The sequence below is a fragment of the Nothoprocta perdicaria genome, unplaced genomic scaffold (genome assembly GCF_003342845.1).
Source record: "Nothoprocta perdicaria isolate Ctin4 unplaced genomic scaffold, notPer1 scaffold_107, whole genome shotgun sequence".
Taxonomy (NCBI): domain Eukaryota; kingdom Metazoa; phylum Chordata; class Aves; order Tinamiformes; family Tinamidae; genus Nothoprocta; species Nothoprocta perdicaria.
Window position 1 is genome coordinate 2,272,227 of NW_020454172.1, and position 24,974 is coordinate 2,297,200.

At 56.8% G+C, this 24,974-nt stretch overlaps 1 protein-coding gene across 3 annotated transcripts in view; it reads right to left on the reverse strand.

The window, feature by feature from the left end:
- Positions 1-24,974, reverse strand: part of PPP2R2B (protein phosphatase 2 regulatory subunit Bbeta) — a 47,175-nt gene that overhangs the window by 8,416 nt on the left and 13,785 nt on the right. Inside the window, exon 1 of one of the 3 annotated variants that reach the window (XM_026046184.1) lies at positions 14,132-14,317. The exons of the other annotated variants lie outside the window; for them this stretch is intronic. Within the exon in view, the coding sequence (XP_025901969.1) occupies positions 14,132-14,201 (70 nt within the window). The 5' untranslated portion in view covers positions 14,202-14,317. Of the gene's footprint in view, positions 1-14,131; positions 14,318-24,974 lie in introns of those variants that run through there. 3 annotated transcript variants of the gene reach the window in all.

A 24,974-nucleotide genomic window follows, 5' to 3' on the forward strand; every position in this document is an offset into this window, starting at 1 on the left:
ACACTGCAGGGCTGCAAGGCTGGAAAACCAAACCTGAAGCCACCCAGGTAGAGGGAACAAGCACAAGGAGCTGGTGAATAATCAAGAGGCTCTGGGGGGAAAGGAAGGGCCTCTCTAAGCCTGCTAACAGGTGAGCAGATTGCAAAGCCACGTAGGGCCCCTCGGGCCGCTGTGCAGGCCAAGCCCCATCTCTGGAGCTGGCTGCGGTGAACACGGAGGCTGAACCCTACACGGGGCCATGGGGAGCAGAAGCTCGAACAGAATCCTCCTGGAGCAGCTCTGAACCGCATGTCACGTCACATCTGCAATGAGGAATCCACGTGGCCATTGGAGCTTTAACACAGACCACAGCTCCTGCAAGCTGTGCAGCCCTGTCRGGAGCACTGCGAGGAACACGCACCCCATTCTTTCCATTCCACGAGCTCAGATTGACATTAGACACCAACAGCCCCAAGAGCGGCGCACAAACCAGACCTCTGCAGATGGCTTTGGTGTTGACAGAGCTCCCGGGCTCAGCCCGCAGCTCAGTGCACACTAAAGAGCACAGAAAAGCAACACAGCCCCAGTCACTGCATGAGTTTGAGGACGAGGGACAGGGACACCAACAAGGCAGACCAGGGTGTCAGATCCCCTGGGAAACGCTAATGGGGGGCCAGGTGAGGACTGTGGAGACTTGCAGCGCTCAGGGCTGCTCCGGACGGGCTGCAGAAAGCAAGCGCAGGGTGTGCGGGCAGCGCCACGTGCCCCACGTCACCGCGCGCTCCGCAGCCACGCGGCTCCTCCGAGCCCCACTTGGAGCAGCACACGGAGCCTGAGATGGATGAGCAGCGTGAGGAGCCACCCGCGAGCGCCCTGCATCGATCTCCCTGCTGCAGGAATGACAGTCGGCGAGCTGATCGATTCCGCTGCATTAAGCCCRGGCAGAATTTGGCCTCATCAGCAAAATGCCCCGAAACGTCATCGCGCTCTGCAGAGCGAGCGCTGCCGAGCGCTGTGTCCCAGTCCCCGCGCACCCCCTGCGCGGGAAGGGAGCTGCTCCCCGCAACGCTGCGAGCGGCAGCAGCTGCTGATCCTCACCAGCATGGAACAAGTGCCCTAAATTTAAATGTTAAAAATGCTGGCACACACACAATTCCTCTGCCACTGTTACAGCGAGAAATAATTTTGCGCTGCCGACCCAGTAATGTGACTCCCATCTGTGCTCTGCAGCCTCCCCCACCACAGGGCTCCAAACATGAGGACGGGAACCCATCCCTGCCRCTGTCCTTGCAGGGCCGAGGCGATGCCCCGCTGGGGACGGCAGCTCAGGGGCTCGTGGGAGGAGAGGTGACAGCTCATCCCCTCGCTCGCCTCCCTGAACCACTGCCCCTGGGAGGTGCGGGGCTTGTCCCCAAGCCATACACGTCTCTGCGCAGCAAGCAGCAGGGTAACAGCACCGGGTGAGAGCCACAGCCTCGGCTCCCRTCACCGGTGCTCCCAGAGTGGTGGGATAAAGCTGCCCAGAGCTGGGATGTGCGCTGGGATGCACACTACACACCAGAATGCACGATGCGCACTGGGACACGTGCTGCACACCAGGATGCATGTTGCACCGGGATGTACACTGCAAATCAGGAAACACACTGCACACTGCGATGCACACTGTGCACCGGGAAGCAAGCTGCACACCAGGACACTCACTGCACACTAGGATGGACATCGTGCACTGGGACACATGCTGTGCACATTGTGCGTGTAATGCAGAGATTGCCTTTCRGCAGGGTGCACAACTCATTAGCTCTTGAATTAATACCATTTTCTAATTGGTTAGGCTATAAGAGCCATATAGGGCTGTTATACATTACACCTGCGATACGGAACAGCTTGTTAATCAAGACAATTAGTGTGGGACCCGAGAAACTCTCTACCACTGCAAATAATCCTCCTCAGTTTGAGAGGAAAATGAACAGTTGCTTTATGGTGCCTCGAATCAGCTCACTTTGCATGAGATCTGCAATTAGGGCTTCATCAGACACGTGGCGCTTCTCCTGCACCCGGATGGCCCAAGGGCTGCCCTGCGCTGAGGACTCGCGGGTCCCCAAGGGCTCTCAGAGCCTGATGCTGCTGCCCTGACAGGCCCCTGGCTCTCGGCTCACCAGGGCTCRGCTCCCACTGTGCTGCACGTGGGCAGCACAAGTTGTAGCCTGCCACTTCTCAGCATCATCATCCTCAGCAGCGCGAAGACTTAACCACACACCTGAGTGTGGAAGGAAGCTGCTGTGGTGATCTGTGCACCCAGCTGTGGGCAAAACAGAAAAGATTTAAGGCTGCCTTAAATCATTCATAATCATTCTGCCCCCTCACCATACGTACACATATATACAGGGTCGGTCTTCCATTACATGCACGTATTCCTGCTCTTTAAAGGCAATCGGAGGCCCCATGCTAGGAGGAGCAGGGCTGTGCGTGGGTGCGTGGAGCAGAGCCGGGATGAGGCTCCTGCGCGGCTCCCGGGTCCCCCACAGCCAGCATTAACACGGGGGACGCACGTTCACATCTTCATCCTGGCGCCAGAAACGTCCGAGAACCAAGAGGCTGAAAATCCTTCCAGGGGCTGATTTGGAGTTAGGGAAAAAATAAGTCTATCTACAAAAACATACTCTTAAAAAAGCTTAACCTTTGTAAGAAGCACTTGAGCTTTGATCAAGTCCTCTGCTTCGCCCTTTTCACAGCAGCACCTTAGAAACTCCAGTGATAATCGCTCCCAAGAGCTGCAGATGTGCATTCCTCCACGCAGCAAAGCTGGGATCAGAGTTCACGGGCTCTCACCTGGTCTGGGTCGAGGTTTGCAGTCTAGGACTAAGCCACCAAGAAAGCAAAATAGCTTCAGAAAGCCCATAGTTTCCACAGAGATTACTGGTTGCTTAAATCCTCATGGCTGACACATGAAACATGAACTAACCAGTACTGGAGACACCCAGCCCTCGTGTTCGGAAGCTCCTGGCCCGCAGCAGGGGCACCGGGGCTGCCTCCTGGCGCTTACCTGCATGCAGGTGCCCCGGTGCGAGTGCAGCGCGGGCAGGGCACCGCCGCAGCAAGGGGCTCGGCGCCGGGCCCCGAGCATCGCCGCCACGCACCCAGCCTTTCTGGGCATCTCGCTGACACCATCTGCTCCCTTACCAGGAGAACCTATCGACTTTCTACAAATTGTCATTAGAAGCACCCAAATGTCAGCTGAAATCTGGCAGCATCAAGCTCTCCTCACGCACACAGCAGCTGTTTTCAGCTCACGACTGAGTTCTGTTCCCATCTACCTGCCCGCTCTGCCTCATGCCGCGGCAGCTGCCAAGAGGAGCAGGGACCTGCAGCCGGCACCGCTGCTCGGGTATGTCCTGCAAGCAGGGCCGTCCCCGGCACGTCCCGCGCACATCCTGCAATGTCCCCGTTCCACGGCGGGCTGCGGCGCGCTCTGCAAACACCGCCCTGGCAGYTCCTGCTCCCGTCGGGTTCCAAGGCTGCAGCCGGGCGCGTGGGACGCACAGGGCTGAGGGAGGGAGCTCTGGATTTGGCTCCGTGGCCTGTGGGCAGTGGGATGGGGTGCAAGGAGAGCGACGGAGCAGGGAATGCCCTTGGCCACAGCAGCAGCCGGCCTTAGAGAAGGACGACAAGACCCCAGTCACGCCAGCACTGGAGGGACCACGCTCAGCATCCCGCACGTGCGCTGGGGCAAAGCAAGCGCGCTGCTCAGAGCTAAGTATAGGCAGGCCTTGGCATTTATTGCGCAGATCTGAGTATAATCAGCTAAGAGGGGCTTAGTCCAACATCTGAAGCTGTATCAAGTAGGAAGACATCAGAAGAGGATGTCTCTTGTGCCAGGCTCGAGGAGCTGCGGAGCATCCATTGATGCTTTCCTTAAACTTGCCTTTTCAATTCAACATTGTGTTCACTAAAAGTGAGGGGCTGAGCCACTAAAATGACTCGCTTAAAAGTAATTCTGCAGCAGCACTAGAACTTTAACCATACTGATGACTGCAGCTATTAAAAAATCTCATTTTTGAATGTTGCATTTACCAATTCATCGGTCTGCAGCCTGTGTGCAYGCAGGTGCATGTGCAGTATGTGCATGCACTTGTGTAGATACTCACTCTCAAGTTCTCTGTCTGGGCAAGAAATTCATGCTTCTCTGGCCAGCAGTAAGTGGCACAGAGTTTAAAAAAATACTAATCGCAAATATAATCTAATTGTTATTTTTTCCTGAGGCTGATCAGGAGCTGGCAGTACCTGCCTATTCGTAGTGCAGTTCCCAGCTGGGTAAGGATCTAATGCAGTTTCTACCCCAGCCAGCGTTTGCCCTGGAGAGGGATAATCCTGCTCGCTTCCCAGGCGACCGGAGGCTGCTCAGCCCGGATCCGGATCCAGGCGGGGAGGTCGCAGTTGTGTTGCACTATTTTTAGGATCTGCCAGGCTGCGATAACAAGACTTCATCTTTAACGTGAAGCAGCTAATCCCTCCGAGCTGGAGATGCCCACAGCTGGCATCCCAGCTAGGGGGATGATCATCTGGAAGCAAAACCCAGTGCAGAGCACRGAAGGGCCGCAAGCAGTACACGGGGAAGCCGATGGCGCCGCAGAGCATCCCGGCAGCCCCAGACCAGGCAGCACCATTTACTGGCAGGAAATGTTTACCTTTAACAGGCAGTTAATGTTTACTGGCAGTGGGGTGTCCCAGCAGTCGGGGTGCGGGAGCTGCGACCCACAAGTGGCTCTGACATCTCCGCACGGATTCGTCTCCTGTGCYCACGGCCACCTGCACACCAGGACAGGGCAAAACCTGCCCCAAAGCCTCCCAAAACGTCCCTGGCACCTGCGGGCGCCAGYGCTGGAACGGCCCCTCCGTGTCCCCGGCACCAGGTGCGGGTGATGCTGCGGCCGCGGTGGTCGGAGCCGCAGCGCCGAGCCGGGCACACAGCACGCGCTCCGCTGCGCTCCCTCCGCACGGCRCGGCCCGAAGCGGGGAGCCGCGGAGCCCCGCTCTCAGATAACGCCCTGCAGGAGCGGCCGCAGAACAGGTCACAAATCACAAAACAAGAGCAACAGCAGCAGAAGGTTGCTTGACTCCAGTCCCCGCGGGCGCTGTGCGGCAGCTGAGGGCGCCGCGGGCTGCACGGCGAGGCCGGGAGGCGCCAGCGGCACCGGAACTGGGAGCGCCTGCCAAGCAGCGCAGTCCAGCGCGGCACCGCGGGCAAAGGATGCGCCGAGGCCCCGCACCTCCTCCCGAGAAGGCAAACCCATCCGCCCAACGGGGAATCAAACACCCAGGGCTGTGCCAAGCGAACAGCCGGTGCCAGCAGCCTGACRCTGCTGAAGGAAGCGCCGCATTTTTGCAAATGCAAAGCAGCGTTTACTGCCGTAACCCCCAAGGCGCTAATTGTGGGAGGAACCAACTGTCGTCCCCAGGGACAGAAAGTGCCTCTCCAGGCAACCCTGCAAATGCATCGGGGAGCGAGTCCTGCTGTATCCATAACCAAGCACACAAATACACCAGGGAGCAAGTCCTGCTGTATCCATAACCAAGCACACAAATACACCAGGGAGCAAGTCCTGCTGTATCCATAATCAAGCACACAAATACACCAGGGAAAGAGTCCTGCTGTATCCATAACCAAGCACACAAATGCACCGGGGAGCGAGTCCTGCTGTATCCATAACCAAACATTCCCCGGTGCTGCCTGCAATCCCAGCACCGCTGCACCAGGACAGCACATGGGAGCTGGCGGGTGCTCCCATGCTAAATAAAAGCCAAACTGGCAAATACACCTTAAATTCCAAATTACACAGCTAATAGCAAGTACCTCACGTTATCCAGCTAATGCATATTTGCTTTCTGTAAGGCTTGGATTTTAATCAGTCTAAATTCCAGGGAAGGTGAATGCTGATGGCTGCTGACTTTGTCTCTTGATAAATGTATGACAAATTGCGTGGGTACGAAACAACTATTGACAGTTCCTGCATCRGTCAAAAAGAAGGCAACACTGAGATGGTCCAAATGTTTGGTGTTGTTTTGCTGCACCTAAGTATTGATGAGCGAGGACGCTGTACTTCGAAGTTAAGATCAAAGCTGATCTTAAGAGCAGGAGCGAGGCCACGGCGAGAGCAATAGATGAAGTGTTTGTGCTGGGAATGTCGAGCTTCAGGACAGCACCAGCGAGCGCCTCCTGAGCCCCTTCTAGAATCCCAACCAAGCCCTGGGACCAGCACATGCTTCAAGYCAGCGTCCCCCAGCAGGCCTCATGCTGCCGCCACCAGCGCGGATTTGGCTAATGAGCTTATTCGTGTGTTTATGCAAACACGGAGGAAAGGAGAGGGAAAGTCTCCCGGAATCCGCGGGACACACGGAGCAGCCTGGGCAGGAAAGCGGCAGTCCCTTCCGCACCGGCTGCTCTGCGGTGCTGTGGCGCTGGGCAGGGGACACCCGGGGCAGGGGACACCCCGGGCAGGGGACACCCCAGGGCAATGGGGCGTCCCTGCTGAGGCGGCTCCCAGCTCACGGAAATGTGTCCACAATGTGCGGGCTAAGGGGCCCATCCAGCCTCGACGCCCACGCCGCCTTTGCAGYGAAGCTGCCGCATCCTTACAGCTTGCGATTCCACGTCCTTGGCTCGGGAACAGCTATATCCAATTATACTAATGGCTGCTGGATTTGGAACGGGCCCTTGGATAAAAGTGCTTATAAGCAACATATTCCGCTGCTTTGGGCTGCAGGTCAGGTTTTACGTGCTCTGGGAAGATTAACTTTCTTCCAAGTGAAGAATTTAATTACGGGAAGTGATGAGGCCGATGCTGCCCGCRCGTGGCCCCGCAGCAGCGCCAGTGGTCGGAAGGGACCCGGAGCAGCCTGCTCTCCACAGGCCGATTGCGCGCGAGGGCTCCAGCGGATCTGGCGACAGCAGGAGGCCAGAGCTCCATTTTAAAACCCGGGAATAACACCATTTTACAGGCTGCCTGCTTTCCTACCGCAGCACTGCAACAATCAATGGCTTTTGGAAAGTAAAAGAAACACAAGGAAAGGGTTTGCAGGTGCGGGCAGCCGAAGCGATTCCTGCCAACAGACATGGGCTTCCAGCTCCTGAGAAGCCAAAGGGGCAAAGGGAAGAAACTGGATATTTCCAGTCACCTGCTTTGCCATTTCTCACTGTAGCTTACCAATTGCAGCAGCAGCAGTGCTGATCCACACGCCGGCCGCGGCACTCGCGCGGTGGAGGCCATGGACACAGAGCTCCGTACGCACGTAACGTACGTTGGGGCACGCGAGAGCACAGCCCCCTCGCAGCAGCAGGACACGGGGCAGGGGCTGCACCATGGCCGGGGCTCCCGCAGCCAGGAGCCTCTCTGCAAATCCATGTGGAGTCCTGGTCCTCCGGGAGGAGAGCTGAAGGCGACGGTGTCTCCCAGAACCAGAGTCATGCAGATTATGCTGCYGCCTAAAAACAAACACTGACTTCGCAGAATCAAAGTCTTCCCAACCACCCTGCCAAAACTGATTTTTTTTTTTCCCCAACAAACTATTCCCAAAAGCTCCCTCTAGATCACGAAATCCTGTCATCATCCATTGGGAGTTTTTCCCCATTTAATGAGTCTGATCGTATCTGTATTCACGGTGTCGCCCCTGGCGAGGAGCAGGAGTGGGACCAGTGACAAGAGCCAGCGCCCAGTGCTGGAAAGGGGCTGGGAAGGATCCCCGGGACAGGATCTTGGTGCCTCTCCTAGGGCGCAAATATCCGCCGGCGCCACGGCTGTGCCCTGGCACTGCTTTCAGGGGCATGTTTCATCTGAGGACCTGAGACTGCATATGGCGAGGGAATAAAGACTTCTCCTTTTTTTGGCAAGTGCAAGTCCACCAGATTTCATCACCTTGTCAATAACTTCACACGCTGTCAGAAACAGATTGCAGCGAACAGGAAGGCGGCTCGGGGAGGCGGGAGCTGTCCAGGATGGAGCGCACGGGCAGAGGCAACGCAGCAGCTTGGCTCAGCACCCGGCTTGCACGGGGCTCCCTGCAGGCTGCTCGTCCCCCCAGCCCCTGTCGTCACCTTGCAAACACTCAAGCTGCAAAGCAGGAGGGCAGCTGCCTCCTCCGCCGGGAGCAGAGCCGGGCGCTGCCCACGGGGGCGGCCAAGTCTGAGCTCGGCCTTGGGGCAACAGAGGATCCACCGGCTGGGACGACAGCACAGGGAGACGCGGGTACAGAGCGGCGGGTGCCACGTGCCGGCCGTGTTAACATGTCCCGGGTTGGGCAGTGCAGAGAACAAAGAACAGGGATCCAAACGAGAAGAGATTGAAAGCAGGGAAGGAGAATGGAGGTGTAAGGGGAGAGGAGGAGGAGATGCGGCCAAAAGCAAGGCTGGGAGCGGTGCAAGGCCGGGGCGGGGGTGGCCGCCCCCACATGTGGGGCTCCCTGCCCGGCCACGCGGCATCGCGCTCGGAGCAGCGCGGGGACACGGGAGACTCCGCGCTGGGGCAGGAGCTGGCACTGTCCTAAGCTGGGAGCAGATGAACGGACCCCTGCGGGGCACCTCGGCAGAACACACGTGGATTTTATCCCCTCCACTCAGTGCGGGCTGCTCATGCCTGCAGTGGACATTGCCGGGCAGGAAGGCTGCAAAGCGGGTGGATCACGTGGGATTTGCACAGCGGCTGCACGGACAGCGCTGCAGGGTGGGAAGGGCCCCGCATTGCTCCCGATTCACCTCCACATGGGAGCTGCCACCTGGAGCGAGCGGAGAGCCCGGCTGCAAGGGGACCACAGTGCAGCACCACAGGCCTGGGCAAACCAAACAATGTCAAAAACRCTGGGCTTTGCCTCTGGTTTCCTGCCTGCTGACAAATGCAGGGAGCTCTTCATCCCCTCCACTATGAGAAGAGCTCAGCACATCCACACCTGGCCCTGCCTCACCAGCACTGCCCCATTTTGCAGCATTCTTAATAAAAACGCTGCATTCAGGTGCCCAACAAAGCCATGGAACCGCCCCACGAGGAGACGTGAATCCTCCTGCAGAACTTAGCCAAAACTCAGCAATCTGTCACTGCTCAGAGACTGTTCACTCCAGTCTCTTCTGCTGCAATGACTCTTTCAGAAGGTAACTGCTGTGGAAGAGCTCACAGAGATCCTGCAGGCCTGTCTGATGGGACTGTGGCCGCTGCCGAAACGGCACCAGGGCTCTGCACCGTGCGCTGCAGATGAGCGCATGGCCCGGGCAGCACCCAGGAGCGCACAGCCTGGGCCGGCTCCGCAGTGCTGCCAGCCCCGAGGTGCTGCCCGCACCACGGCTGCAGCCACAGACCGGCCTGCGAGGGCACCCAGCCGGGCACGGGCAGCGAGCAGGGCTGCGCACCAACYAGCTCCAGCCCGCCACGAGCCTGCGCACCCACGCTCCGCACCACGAGCTCGCCACRCCAGGCCGGAGCGGGGCCCGGCCCCGCGCCTCCTCGTTGGCATCTTGGAYAGGTTCCACTTCCACAGCCCTGCACCAAAACGAGACCATCCCAATGTAACACTGCAGAACGGCTCTATTCCACTATGAAATTGCTGAAAGTCCCCGTTTGAGGATGTTATCACAGGGTTAACACCCACGATGGCTCCAGATAACACAGCAGCGATAAAAGGCAACGCGCACGATGGAACATGATTTGTTTTTGCTGAGCAGGTTTGGCCCCTATAAATCTCAGCACTCTAACRTGTAAAGTTGTTATTCCAGTGACAAAATAGACATGAGGGACATAACAGTCTTTACCTCCATTAACATTTATTGTTATTCAGAGAATAGGGATAGGGACTGATCCGAGGGTAGGAAAAATCTCAGCAATTTGTTTGCATACTCGGGAGCTGAGCTCATGCTCGTATTTCATGGCTGCACTGGGGAATCAACTGAAATGCAGCGCAGAAAGATCAAAACGGGAGATTAGCTAGCTATTTTGGTTTCGGGTTTCTATTTTGGTGACCTGTCCACTTGGAGGACCTGCTCCGGCACTAGGAGGGATGGATCCGYGGCGCATTACCAGGGAGCTGCCGGGCTGCACTGGCCGGAGGCTGCCGCGTGGTGCGGGCACAGGAAATGTGAGACCGGGACAGATCTTTCCAGACACGCTGGGAACGATCCCAGCTCGCTCCTACATCCAGAGCCAGATTCAGTCCCGAAACAGCAAGATCCACCATAACAGCCTCCAACTCCAGCCTCTCTTCCAAGGCTCCAGCCTGTCGTCCAAGGGACATGCTGCGCCTCCAACATCCTATGAAATGAGGCGAGCAGAAGCACTAACATGGGAGCTCCAGAAGCCAAAGACTGAACAAAACGAAGGAAAAAAACGAGGCTGCAAAGCAAGAACCCAAAGGATACCTAAAACTCCAAGGTTTCTAAGCCCATGTTGTGGCTTTGGGAGTCCCGGCCCATGGCTGGAACCCATGGCCCAGCAGAGGGTCCAGCTCTCACCTATCAACATCAAAAGAGTTTGGGAAAAGCRGGAAGTAAACATGGGAAGCACCGAGGGCTGCACTGCTCATGGGAATTGTGCTGCATATGGAAAAGCCTCAACAAAAACGGACTGGTGCTCCCTGCCCTGCGCCCTGCGCCGCTCGTCCGGCCGCCTCGGCACCAAGGGGTGGCAGCAGCAGGCGGAGTGAGGAGCGGGGCGCATCCCCGGCCCCAAAAGGATGGACGGCCCTGGGGGACACGGCGGCTCCCGAGGGATGTGTCCTGCACCGTGTGGGACGTGCGGGACCCACTCCACATGTCAGCACCGCCAGGACCGCAGGAGCAGGTTTCAACCTGCCAGATCAGCATCCTCCGCATCAACACCTCCATGTGCCCACGCCGCCCCGTTGTCCCACACACCTCCAGGCGCTGCTCCGCGGGCCTCACACACCTCTGTGCTCTTGCAGGTCTCTCTCACCTCCATGGTCTCACCTCTGTGCACTGCCCTGTGGCCTCTCACACCTCCGTGTGCCGCTCCACGGCTCTCACACCTCCGCAGAGGCCATGGCCRGCCGAGCAGCGGGGCTCCCACTCTCCGAGTGCTCCGGCCATGGATCTCTATGCTCRCAGCGAGCTGGCCAAGCCCCCGGAGCGGTGCATGCGGCCGGGGCAGCTCATGGCTACCTGGTCTGCAGGACGTTGGCCACGGGGCCCCAAGGCCACCCTCCCGGAGCAGCACTATTCGGGAGGAGGTGACAGACCCCGGAGCGCCCCTCGCCCTGCAGCGATGGCAGGAGCGCGAGCACATGGGCAAGGCCGCGCGGCGGAGTGGAGTGCACTGCCCGGCGCCCTCTCTCCGGCACACGTGAGGCACACACGGAGAGCACTCGTGCACGGCCTTTCCACTGACACCACCCCATCCTCCCCGTGCATCCTTCCCCCGCCAGGGGCRCCCCTGGTCCAGCAGGGCCCAGCGGCTCCCTTCCCTGCTCCAGCCATCCTCGTAATCCYGGATTATGGAGGCCCGAGGCACGTCTCCTCTCTCTTTAATCCAGGGATTAAAGTATCCGCGGGGCTGTGACGCAGAGCGCCATGGGYGGCAGCGCGGCCCTGCTCCGGGCCTGCAGGAAGGGAGACGCGTCCGCAGCTCCCGACCAGGCCCCGGCGCCTGCGGCCACGGCAAACGGATGTCCAGACACCGCAAACACATGAAGAAACGGCACACAGCAAGGCAGCACGCTCTGCAATCAAAGTGCCTGTGCATTAAACAACAACTTCAMGGAGGCTCCTGGATTACTTAAATCCCAATCCAGATCATCCTCAAASAGTAATGCCCATCCTTCGGCACAATAAAAATAGCTGAGCACAAGCCCAGGACAGGCAGCGGCAAGGCTTTTAAGACAGGAAAACAGAAAAATTAGAATAAATAAATGAGTGCTGCTGCCCAGCTGCAGGAAGCCCTCAGTGAACAGACACTGCTTGCTCAAAGAGTTACATTCAAAAGTCTCAGATGGTCCCACTTTCCATCAGCAYCCCAGCAGGACGGGGCATGGACAGGGCTTTCCGCAGCAGACCGGCCCAGGGGAGTGTCGTTGAGGCTCTTCACGCGAGACCGCCTCTGCGCGAGGCCCTCGCGCGGTTTCAAAGTTTTCATCTTCTGAACAGCCTTTGGGAGGACTCCTAGTAGAAGACAGGCTACCGCGCAGATCATTTCAGGTGAACGCAGCTTTCCCAAGGGGACACGCGAAGTCAGCGACCGGCTGTGCTTGTCCTGCGCTGCACGAGGAGCTCTGCGCTCCTGAAGTGCGACCGGCCGCCTGCCCAACGTCCACATGGGGGGCGGCACGTCCCGAGCTGCCCCCGCGGGACAGCAGCTCCCCCGGCACGCAGCCACCCAACACCCCGTGCCGCCAGCCGGCGCAGAGCCGTCCCACTGCCGCCCCGCGCGCGCTCTGGCCATTTCCTCGCCACACAGGGATCACAGCACCGTGCAGGGCTCCTCTGCGCGCTGCGTGCTCGGCTGCGCTTGCCCTGGCCCTCAGGTTGAGGCCTCTCCAGCTCCCCACATCCCGATTCCTTGTCCTTCCAGCCAGGGGGACAGGGCTCCGCAGCTCACTGTGATGTGCCGACATCCCATGCTCTGTKTTGGCTGCCACAGACACTTTCTGTAGCACAGCGACGGCAAATGCACCTTCAAYGGACTGCAGGAAAAGTCTGTGCAAGCTGGGTGGTCTGGAAATAGGGTCTCGCACCCATGCTGGCCATGTCACCCTCTGGAAGCTCTGCTGACACCCACATAGCCCAGCAGGGACACCCCTGCAGCCCATCCTGCCGGGTAGAGGCAGCCACATGTCCGGACACAGCCACCACGGGTGGACAGCAGCTGCACGCAGAGCACGGGCAGCACAGGGATTAGGAGATGGGCAGGACAGACAGAGGCTGTGGCTCCTGCCCGGCTGCCATGCGGTCATGAGCTGCATGCACAGCACGAGCTGGCACAGGCTCCTTTTCGGTAGTCTGCCAGGTCCCCAGCTTCCCATTGCTGCTATATGTAGGTTTTTCCGCTACAGAAACCCCCTTGAGCAGTGTGTGGGGATCACAGCAGCCCCAGCCTCATGCYGCGTGCCCTCCTTCTCCACAAGGAAGGCCCCAAAGGTGCCGTGGGGATGCCTGGGCCGGCTGCTGCACGGGGCTGGGAACGCCGGCTCTCGGCAGGGGCCGGGTTGGTCCCCTGCTTTGGGGCAGCAGCAGCTCCCGAAGCAGGGAGCTCCCGGGGCGGCCRCAGCGTCACGCACGGCGGTCGCTCACCTGCACAGTGAACGCAGCCCCCGTGGCYGCGCCGCCCTCGCACGGGATCCACGCTCCAGCGTGACGCTGCGTGCGCTGCAGCTCCCCCCCGGCAGCACCCATGGAGCCCCTTCGTGCAGGGGCGCGTACAAAACAGCCCTGGGACACTGCTTAATTCTACTTAATTACACGGGTGTTTATCGTATTTCCTAGCATTACAGCAATAATTACAGCCCCAGACTGCCCACGGATGCCAGTGATGCCATCACAGGGCAAGCAGGCGCGTTTGGGAGCTGCAGCCCCTCCAGCAGCGCCGCGCGGCGCCACGAGCTCCGGGCCGCAAGGCATCCCCAGCAACAGCGGCTGCGGCCGCAGCAGGGCCTGGGATCGCAGCGGCCACTGGCCCCGCRCTGCAGACCTGCCAGAGCCGCACGGAGCCGCGAACGCGCTGAGCCGGGGACGCCGGCCAAGTCCAGATGAGCCCCGCAGAGCCGCAGGGAGAGGCCACCTCGTGCTCGGGATGGATGTGGCCCCAACCTCCCGCTCCCCCGTGGGATCATCCACGCCGCACTGGGAGCTGAGGAGGCTGCGGTGCCTCCGGCAGCATGGGAATTAGAGGGACGAGCCGGCTGGCAATGCGGCACGGCCACCTCGAGTGCCGCAGATTCCCAGTTCCTCAGCTCGTGCACAGCTGCAGGAGTACAAGCCGGCTTTAATTCCGGCTGCTCCCGCATCYGCAGAGGGACAGCGCGGCCCAGAATCGGGCGTGCTCCCGAGCATCCAAGATGTCAGAGGCGCTCGGAGTGCGGAGCCGGGGGGATCCCGGCCGGGGAAGCAGCGCTGGGCTCGGCCGTGCTGAGTCACGGCCCGGGCGCGGCGGGGCCGGGGGACACTCACCCTCGGTCGCATAGCTGTGGTCGCGCAGGAAGCTGCTGTTGATCTTGCGGGTCTCAACGTCCTCCTCCATTGAGGGCGGGCAGGCGGGCGCGGGGCGTCAGCAGCCGCAGCCGCGGATCCATCATCCCCCCCCGCGCGCTGCTCCGCGGCGGCGGCCGCCAAATGCGCCGGGCGGGCGGGGGGCGCGGGGGCGGCGGRGCCGCTGGCTCCTCCCACAGGGCGCGGAGCGGCGCGGAGCAGCGCGCGGGGCCGCCCCGCTGCGCCCGCCCCGTCGGGGCAGGGCACGGGCGGCGGGCGGGGCGCCACGCGGAGCGGGCGCGGGGACGCGGCTGCCCTGGGGATGCGGCTGCCCTCGGGATGCTCCCGTCTTGGGGATGATGCTGTCCTAGGGATGCTGCTGCCCTCGGGACGCAGCTGCTTTGGGGACACAGCTGCCCTCGGGATGCTCCTGCCCCAGGGATGCTGCCCTCAGGAGATGCACCTAGTCCTCAGCCTGCACAGCCCAAACACAAAGCAGAGCCAGCAGCACCTCTTGCAGGGAGCTGCAGCAGACCCATTCCCAGGCGGAGTTCCCTGACACCCCACAGCACTGCACATCCCTCTCCCAGCACTGGTGGGGCAGGAGCTTAGCCCATGCAGGAGGACACCCCGACACCACAGCACACATCCGACCAGCACCACTGCACCCAGACCRAAGCGCAGCGCTGCATGGCTCAGCGAGGGCCACAGGCCATGGGGCAAAGCGGTGCTCAGCGCACACCTCTCCCCACAGCGCCTGGCTCCGCGAGCCCACGGACCGGGGTCACGTCTGGGACAGGGAAAGGCGGCACCGGGCGGATGCAGCTGCCTCCTGCTGCAACCTGCAGCTCCCAGCACCCCGGGACAGTGGAGCGTGGGAGCGGAGCTGCTACGGAGCCAGGCAGCCGCAGCCTCCTCACGACCTGGAGGGGTCCCCCTGGTCCTCCTGCCCAGCAAGATCTCGGCCCCCGCATCTCCACTCTGACAGACTTCTCGCCATTCTCCATGAGTTACAGCGACGCATTCCAACATCCTGCAAGGTTTCCAACATCCCCTCATTTAATACATCCACCAGCCACCTGCTTGCTATGCCTTCTGCACAGGAGCACCAAATCCATTTATTCCCAGCTTTTTAAAGCCCAGGAAGAAGCCTCTGCAGCAACTAAAAGCATTAGCCATCCTAAGCAGGAGCCATTTGCAGATTGAATTCACCAAAGGTCACTTGTCACCCTCACTGCTCCCATCCCAGGTGCCCGGCGGATCATGAGGAATTGGAGCACTTTCTGTGCTCATGGTCTCTGCTCCAATCGGAGCAGGATCAGAAGCTCCAAGCACAGGTTTCCTGGGAAGAAAAGTGTCAGGTTGATAATTGAACCAAACCTTGGATTTTAGCCTCAGCACAAAACCTGTACAAAAAGCTTCCTTCAGCTAATTTATTTTTACCTCCATCTCCATGAGCACTAAATACATTTCCTACTTACAGATACAAGGTAGAATACTAGCTTTCTTTTTAAAAGCTGTTAATGCACCATTAGATATGCAAATTTCTCTTAAACATGCAAGAGTTGATCCTACTGATCAATTTTACTCATGCCACATCTATACTATTCCATTTAGCGCCCTGTCTGTGTTTACAACCTCCCCATCCGCCASGGAGCAGCAGAGGGTGCAGGGGAGGGGGTGGCAGGACAGGCCCCGTCCCACATGGTCCCGGGGCCGCTCCACGTGCCCGCTCCGTCATGGAAGGGTGACAGGACGGGYAGCGTGGCCGGGGAGACATTCACGGTGTGAACGGGCTGCTGCGCCCGCCGCRGCCTCTGCAGCTCCGCACATCGCCCTTCTGCTGTCGCCGCGTGCAAGGTTCGTGTCGGAAGCCGCTTTTCTAGAGTCAGACTTTCTCTGTGCTGATCAAATCTTTCCTCTCGAGGCAACAGGCACCGCAGCTGCAGACGCAAGGAAGCGCCCCCGGGATCCGGGCTGCCTTCGCGCTGAGCGGAACTCGCCACCGCACCGTGGGTCCCCACACTGTAACTGCGAGCCCATTGCAGGACACAGCACCCGAGAAACGGGCTGAGACACAGGGCACTCCAGGAGGATCCAGGACTTCCGTATCCTTTATGGGATACAGTGGGAACTGTCACATGTTCCTTRCATCAGAGACATAATTGGCTTAAATACTTACATGGTAGATAGGATTTGCTGTTTGTAAAGATTAAGGCCACATGTTATAGCATCAGTGCATTAGAACCAGCTGAGCAAAGCTTATGCTAAGGAGTTAGTTTTTGCTTGAAAAYAGCTCTTCCGAGTGGCACCGCAAGTGAAGCCTTTTGTTTTCATTACTGCATTTAATTCTGTTTTTCTAATGAAGGGCACCGGCAGCGACAGCGCGTTGGTCTGAACCCGGCCCCACCAGCCCTTGTGAGACAGAGCACAGCAGCGCAGCAGCTCTCTGAGCAGGGGCAGCTCTGCAGCCCTCGCACCYTCCCAGCCGCGCACTGCAGCGGGATGGCACGGGGAGCATGCAGGACAACACGGGCACATCGTGCATGAGACGACCGCGACGCGGCATCGGAGGCTCAATAGCTAAGCACAGGTCTGGGGTTGGAAAAATAAAGGCAATRTTTATTTTTTTGGTTTTCCCTGTTGATTTATTTCCAGTTGATGAGAAAAATCACTATATCAAAAAGTGACCCAATTCCCCAAATGCTGGATATTATATTAGGTCATAACGCAGGAGGCGAACATGTGAATTTACATGTGCATTTGAGTGGAACAAATGCTGTAAAATCACACTCAAGCTCATCTGCTTATGCTCCAAAGGGCGGCACGTTTCAGCCACGCGTGCACCCTGCTCCTCTGCTGCTCCCTCGGCCCCAACGCRCGGGCCGGGTTTCCCAGCCCCGCGGGGCAGCGGCTGCGGCTGGTACACGAGGACTGCCCGCCCAGGAGCATCCTTGCCTGCCACCCTTCTCCCTGCTTGGAAAACTGTGGCAGGCACCTGTTGTTAAAACATTCATGTAGTGAATACTTGGGTTACGTCAGGTCTGGAAATGCAAAATTTCGCACGACCTCAAAGCTGTATTTTCTTTGAAATAATGCACCCTAACACAAGACACCAAAACAGCTGTGCAGTTTTGAATTGCAGATCCTAAAACACAGTTCCTGCACTGTTTTAATTTAACTTGGCCAAGGACTACATCAAAAAGTAATGAATTACTGGCGTAAATCAAACTCAAGCTGCCTATGTCTTATAACATGGGAAACGTTACAACAACCAGTGCAAAATGCAGCACTAGGATCACTGCCTCATAAAAAGCATTCTGCTTATCCTCCAATATGAGGCAGCAGGAGAGGCGAGGAGATTCTCAGCCCCAGCCCTGCCCTCTTTGTAGAGCTGAACGCACAAAGCTAATCACTCAGCCAGGACTCATTTGCCACAGAAAATCACACCGCCAATCTAGTTGGGCAGAAAAACTAGGCCCCTGTTGGCATGAGTTCAAGAAAGCGTCACAGCCGTCGCAAGGACGAGCTTCCAAACCACCCTCAGGACAACACGGCAGGACCAGGGCTGCTCTGCAGCACCAGAGGCTGGAGATGAACCGGTGAAGGAGCACTCGCCGCTCGCATGTTGCAAGGCATTGAAACATCCCCAAGTCTTACAGACTGCTGCCAAGCTCAAGGAAAGAGCAAGTCAGGAAATAAAAGAAAAAACATAGGGACAGATCCACCATTTTCGTTCTGTGATGATAAACGTAACCATTATTTGCAGGAAACAAAACATGTGTAAAAATCCAATGACTTGGAATCACTTATTGTTTGTGTGAGGTGATACATACAAATACAAACAACTGCTGGAAATGACTGGCTTGGGTAATGGGGCTCACATGGACACCTCTAATAGCAACAGAGCTGCACACAGACCACAGACTATTTTATACCATTAAAACGTGCTACTGAATACCATCCAGAGTCACTGCAACGGCATGCACTACAAATACACTTCCTATTACAAACTGGGAGCTTTATACCTTGCAGCGTAGTTTTCCCAATATTACACCTTTTAATAYACAAACTTTGCATTCCACAGCAAACTGACTTGCCAGGAAAAACCTGGTCCAGGAAAGACCTCCCAGGTCCTGAGCACCCACGGATCTACCTTTCACACTGCAACTCCGCGGTGTCCCACGGGATGCTGCTGCCTTCCGCAGGGCCCTCTCCCCATCCGCGTGCCCGAGTGTCGCTCGCTCGCACAGTTGGCTCCAGCCGYGCAGAACCGGTGCCACGGGGGCTGCGGAGCCGGCTGCCTTCAGTGCCAAAAGGGACGTGGTGGGTGGAACACCTGGGGCAATGCTGGAAGCTGGATCACACAGACAGCTCGTGGCAGCAGCCTGCAAGTGACTATCCACTTCTCAATTATTTCATGTGGTGCCACTGTCTCCTCCTCAGCAGGAGCAGGGACAGAGCACGACGCAGCCTGCCCCGCTCCTGGCCGCGTCACACCCAGCGCCCGAATGCAGAGACCACAGTGACCCTGGGGGAAAGGCGGCCCCTTGGACACCCTCACTTGCTGCTTCCCAGCCCGGCTCCCACCTCGGCAGCTCCCACGCGGCTCTGTCGCTGCTCACAGAAGTGCCCTTCCCACACGGCGACAGGCTTCACACTTCTGCACCCGATTTTACTCCTGGCAATGTCCAGGATGAATGTGGGGAGGTAAATGTGAGACTGTGTAYGAGACGGGCATGGCAAACACAGAGCGCCCGCGACACCGGCCAGGTTCACGTTCTTACCGCACCAGGGAGACGAGCCTTCCGCAAGGCACAAAACCGGGCGCTGCTGTGAGAGAAGGATTACGAGGAATATCCTAGGGGGRAAACACCCTGCGGGGCCAAGAAGGTTACATCATTTCTCAAAACGCTAATGTTATAAAACTACTCTTTGTATATCGCTAATGTGTATATATAAACTGCCTCATGCCACTTAGAAAAACCAAGCCAGAAAATTAATAAAAGATATCATGCCTTATTAATGTTCATACAGTCATTACCAATACTACAGATTCATCTGCTAAGCAGTCAGTAAACAAGACAAACGTCTGCATCCTGTTAAAGGGATCATGGAAGGGCCTCCGGGAAGGAAACCCGAGCGCCCCAAGTCTGGTGGCTCCGGAGCCAGGGCGCAGGCGCCCGTGGGTGCCCGCGTCGCACGGACACGCTCACACACGCAGCCGCAGCGGGAGCCACGGGACCCGCGACGGCATTAGACACGCTGGGATCAGCGCAGAAACACCACGATGAGACCCTTAACACTGTCCTTCAAGGCTTGTTTTTTTCCCTACATCTCCCCTATTGACCCTGCAATGATATGCAGAATAACACTAAATCCAATTGTCCTCGTGGAAATCCAGTTAGTTTAATGCAATTTATTAAATGAAACTGATTTTATTCTTGTCTTGTTTCTGTATGTTTTCTGAACATTTAAAGCAAAAAAAATATTCTTGCATGGAGTGTAATGGATTCATCAGCATGAACATTTACTACCAAAACATCAGGATTTTTTTCTGGACACTCATTCTATTCCTGAGCTGCCAAAACCTTCAACCCTCCACTCTTCATGCCATACAAATGAGGAATTGCACACAGCTCATACGCACGCTCACCCTGATTGCTCCCRTGAAACACGTGGTTGTGCTAACCCAACAAGCGCAGCCGGGTGCGCGTTTCGGGCAATGCAGCGGCCGCGGGCGCTCTGGGCCGGCCGGTGCTGGGAGCGAGAGCCCTGCTGCRTGCGGAAGATGCCCGAGCCGCTGGCCCTGGCACCAGACTCCGCGTCCCGTGGTGGGGATACACCGGATCCGAGCACGGAACGCGCCGCAGCACTGGGGACCTTGCTCTCCCTTCAGCACTTGTTAAAGTTGTTTTTAATAAGAGGCCTGAGCAATGAGCAAACACTAACTACCYGCTGAGGAAGGCTTCAAAGCGCTCATCAAATAACCTAGTGCTGCCATGCGCTCTGTGCTACCTTTGATATTCAAAATCTGGGGAGAACCCAGGCCTTTGATGAGGACAACGAGGAGGTATTTATGTACTTGGGTAAAAATACCGCTCATTTTTAAGGCATGCATTATTATTTCAGGGTATTGTCACAATGGGAGCTGACAGCATGGGAATTTCCAGGGCTTTGTGCAAAGCCTAAGGGGAAGACGCAATCCAGAGCCTCCCGAGGTGAAGAGACTTGGGTGGAGGAGAGCGAGCAGCGTGGGGCTGAGCACACGTCCACCCTGGTGCACGGGGAACTAGAAAGTTACAAGAGACAAGAAATAAACAGAGTCAAGGGCTGTTTCTAGCTGCCTCCACTGAGTGCTTGGCGAGCACTTTGGGCACTGCGGCGCACAGGTTCCCATCGCGGCACACTGGGATCGCCCCGCGGCACACCGGGATCGCCATGGAAGGAGGCCAAAGGCTTTAGGGAGCGCTCAGGGTACTGCCTTGGCAAGGGTCAGCAGTGCCGGCCGTGCCGGCACTGCTCCCGTGTCCCGGATGATCTGCATCCCATGGATGCTCCGCCACGTCCCGCAGCACAGCCCGCGYGTCGCTCGAGCGCATCTCCGCGTGCCCCGGGGCACGCGGCCCCGACCGAGCCACCACAGCCCAACATCGCTGCAGCTTTCGTGGTGCAAACCCACAGCAGAGGCGCGAGGAGCGACCCCTGCTCAGGCACCAACCCCGCCGGACCTCTCCGCTCACAGACCCAGCCATCCAGGACRCTTCAGCAGCTGAATCGCTGCGGCGCAGGGGCCCTGCACAGGTACAGGTAACCATGGCAATGGTGTCCCCAAGCAKAGGAAAAGAGATGGATTTCATTAATTGCTAGAGGAATTCCGGAGAGAATTTGCAGCTGGACAAAAAAAGAAAAGAAATTATTTAAAGTCAAGAAACTCCTCAGAAGGCCAAGATTGTTTCAACATTTAAAATATCGGTACGCTGATTAATGGTAATTACCTCATCCTCAGCACCTTACAGCGGGCCCAGTGCCGCCTCCCTCCTGCGCCCACCCTGCTGCACTCCAGGTGCTCCTTGCACATGTTCCCAGAAAGCCAATTTTTCATCTTTGTGCACAAGAGAAGCATGTGCTAATATACCCACTGACAGCACAGTGCAGAGCTGTCCTACCTCCCCAGGAATAGCTCAGGTCCACCATATGGGAGATGAGAAATTATTTTCATCTTGTGGCTCTTTTACAGTAATTCCTGGGCAATGAGTTTTGTGATTTCTATCACATTCCTAATGGGGAGATAGTGACAGCACAAGCAACATTCAGGATAATACCTGCACTAGGCAGCAGTGAACATGGACTGTGTTATATCTACTGTTATTCTTCCTTTTCCAACTGCCCAAATGATTCCTCCAGGTTGTCTCCAAGCCAGCKGTATAATCTGAAGATTTAAGCTCAGGTTCATGGATGAGGAAATGGCTGCATCTCAGCAGACTAATCACTWCAACCTGGCCCAGCCCCTACTTAATTTCCTCTCTAAATTGCATGCTGGAGTTGCATCTCGTCTTGGGTTACAGTACCAGAGCAATCCTTGGGAAGCTCCGCAGGGCAGCAGTACGAATGGATCTGCTTTTCTTGCATACAGAATCTTGGAAATCATGGGTGTGCTTCATGCAAATACCTTAAATGCAGTCCCTGAACCAGAGCCAAGTGCCCGAATCCGCTGTGGCGGGTGAAGCAGCGTGCTGTGTCTCGGGGAGGAAGGTGTTSGAGGAGCCTCAGAGCCCCAGAAAGGGTCTCAGCAGTTGCATTCCCTGGCTGACAGGGCTACTTGCATTTCTGACTAGCAAGGCAGAGAATTGCGACCGAGAAGCCCCTCACATTTTARAAACCTGGGGTTTTATAGCACCTTATAACCTGATCATGAAAAAATACTCCATTCCAGGCTAAGACAATGCAAGGAAGATATAAAATAGAGCAACGGAACGTGTCAGAACTCAAGAACCAAGTATGCCTGGATCAAAGCCAACAATCCCAAATTCTAAGCCCACTCCAACTCCCTTTCCGGTTCTCTTGTCAGTTCCTTAAATAATGCATGGCTTCTTCACAAAGATGCTGTGCAGATTAATTAGCTAATGCTTTAGAGGTCTTTTTGCAGCCATTTAGCGCTAAGTGCTGCCATTACACAGGTAGGCAGAGCAGCTGGGCAGGCACAGAGGGCTGAAACCAGGCACAACACAGTTAATGCAGCGAGCGGAGCGCGCTGGGGTCTGTCTCGGGGCCACCTGTGCCCGGGCACCTGTCCGGCAGCTGCGGCTGTGCGCGAGCACCACGAGCACCACGTCCACCCTGCGAGCAGCAGCCCCCGGCGTCCCGCGCCAGCCCCGACCTCCTGCTCCTGGGCAGGGTACAAGCACAGGCCAGGAGGCACCGCGGGCGGCCGGTCCGGCGGCCGCTCGGACACTCCTCGCATGCAGAGCACGAGCCGCTGAGCCCCCTTCCCTGAGGAAGCCCAGCGCTCTGTAACACACCAGGCCAGTGATACTAAAAATAACCCTGCGCAGYGACAAGAACGGAAATGAAATATGCAGGAGTTTGCAAGGACTCACTAATGCAGGCAAGTGAATGATGCTGCCCAGTTCGCACTRCCTAGAGGAGTGGAGCCCGGAGCCGCAGCCAGCTGACAGCCCTCAAATTGCATGCTGGAAGAGGAAGGAAAACTGAGTGCGGAGCTGCATACTGGAAAATTTATCACTAAATGCCATGAACTTGCATTTGAATGGAAGCGCTGATTGTGAATAAATCCACCATATGGCTTTTACAAAGCTGATAAAGCATTTATTTCCCAAATATAGCAAGATCACTCTATGCAGTCTGTTTTTCTTTCATAATCTACATCAGAAAATCATTTGCAGTGGAGCACGGAATTTGTTAAATCGCTATCAAATCATCTGCAGYGGGCCCAGTGTCTGTGCACAGCAGTCACACCTACACAGCCCCACTACCGCATCACACCAGGGCAATGGTCCCCAGGACTTTATCTGGGGCCTCGATGCACCCCAGCTGACTGCGGGTGAAGCTGCAGACAACCGTCCTGGTGCATCCCTCCTTGCACTTGGGCTCGCGGCGGGCAGCGAGGTGCCCGGGGAACATGGAACACAACCGAACACCACCACCGCCTGGGTGCCCCTGGAAACGCACCCGCGCAGCGCTGGAACGCCGTGCTGGGCAGCAGCTCAGYCCGTTCAGCAGCAGGCTGTGCTGCCCTGAGCTTTTTCCAGCTTTTTTCAGGGTTTATTTATTTATTTATTTCTTAAATCTTTGCAACTTGCCACCATTCCTTAACTTGCATCTAAGAATATTTCCCAGYACGTTTTCCTGTCCTTTCCTCCTGCAAAAAGGGAGAATTTCATAAAGCATTAGAGCTTTAGGAACTTGGAGAGCTGCATCCTGCCTCCAAAACCTTCCTTAGTCCAGACAGGCCCTTAAGGGGACAGGGGGCAGCTGCCCAAAGCAGCCTCCTGGGCAGCCCTGCTCCTTGCAGCTCCTCCAGCAGCACGGCCTGGACGCTGCATGGCTGGGTGTGAGAGAGAATTCCACTGCACGGGAAAGAAAATTATCACCTTGCCTCCAGCAAACAAGTAGTACATAGCAAAAAAAAAGGGTACTGGTCTAGATCCATCCTTTCAATTGCATTTTAATTAAAACTTAGCAGAGAAGTCAAACCTCAGCAAACTTGCCTCCTSCTCAATGAACACTCCCATTTCCCATAACAAACTTCACATCCACAGATGCTCCTGGTGCTTGGGCAGGGGGCTGCTATAAGGAAATCTGGAAGGACAGATGGACTGGGGAAATTAGTGCAAAATTAGTGCAATTAGTACAAAAAGATACACTTCTCAAACAGCAAATGCTGAACTCCAACTCAGGCTTTGCCTGAACCTAGAATTTCCATTTTCTTTTTTTTTTTTTTTTTTTAAATGTATACAACTACTTCAGCATCTGGCCATAAAATTACAGTGGTAAAACATTTCCCCTGTGACAGCAATACAGCAATGCTTACCCCAACAAGGCTTATTTACAGCTACCAGTGCCTCTACACTGCACCAAGAGGTTGAAACACGGTTGTTTTGACTCTCGCCCTGCAGCTGTAGGCGATGAGGAGTGCGAGGAGCTCAGCCCCGGTCCCGGCCCACGCTGACCYCGCTCGGGTCGGAGCCAGCAGTGACTCACCAGGAGCACGCGCCGGCGGTGAGTGCAGCAGCGACGCGCTGGTGGTGCCAAGCACCAGGTCTGTCGTAACAATTGACTCCAGCAAAAGAGAACAAGCAGAAAAAACAGCTATTTCAGCCCGATGGCAGGATGGAGAGGAGCCCCCAGCACCACCGGTATCGGCCGAGCCAGAGCCGGGCGAAGCCGAAGCGGGTGCCTGCAGCGAGTGGCACCAAGGACACTTGCCTTGGGCATCGAGACCTCCCTCTGCTCCACAGCTTCACATGTGCAACCAGAGGCTTTAAAACAGACTTTAAGCAGCTCCCAGGTGCCCTTTTCATCAGCGTTTTTGGCGTTTTCTTTCAGAAACTTGGCCTATTCCAAAGATCTCAGTAAGACTCACAGTATAAYGAACACCTGAATTCACTTTCTGCGGTCAACCACAGAGAAATCTACTGGCTGGAGCACACGAGGAAATATTTATTTCTCTTTTTCACATGTATCACTCAAAAATAGTTCAAAGCCCAAAACTTAGCCTAGAGGTGCCCTTAAGGTAAAGAGATTAGTTTTAAGGTGCCTCTGGCCGAGTTTTCACGCTAAAGGCCCCTAAAAAGCTAACCCT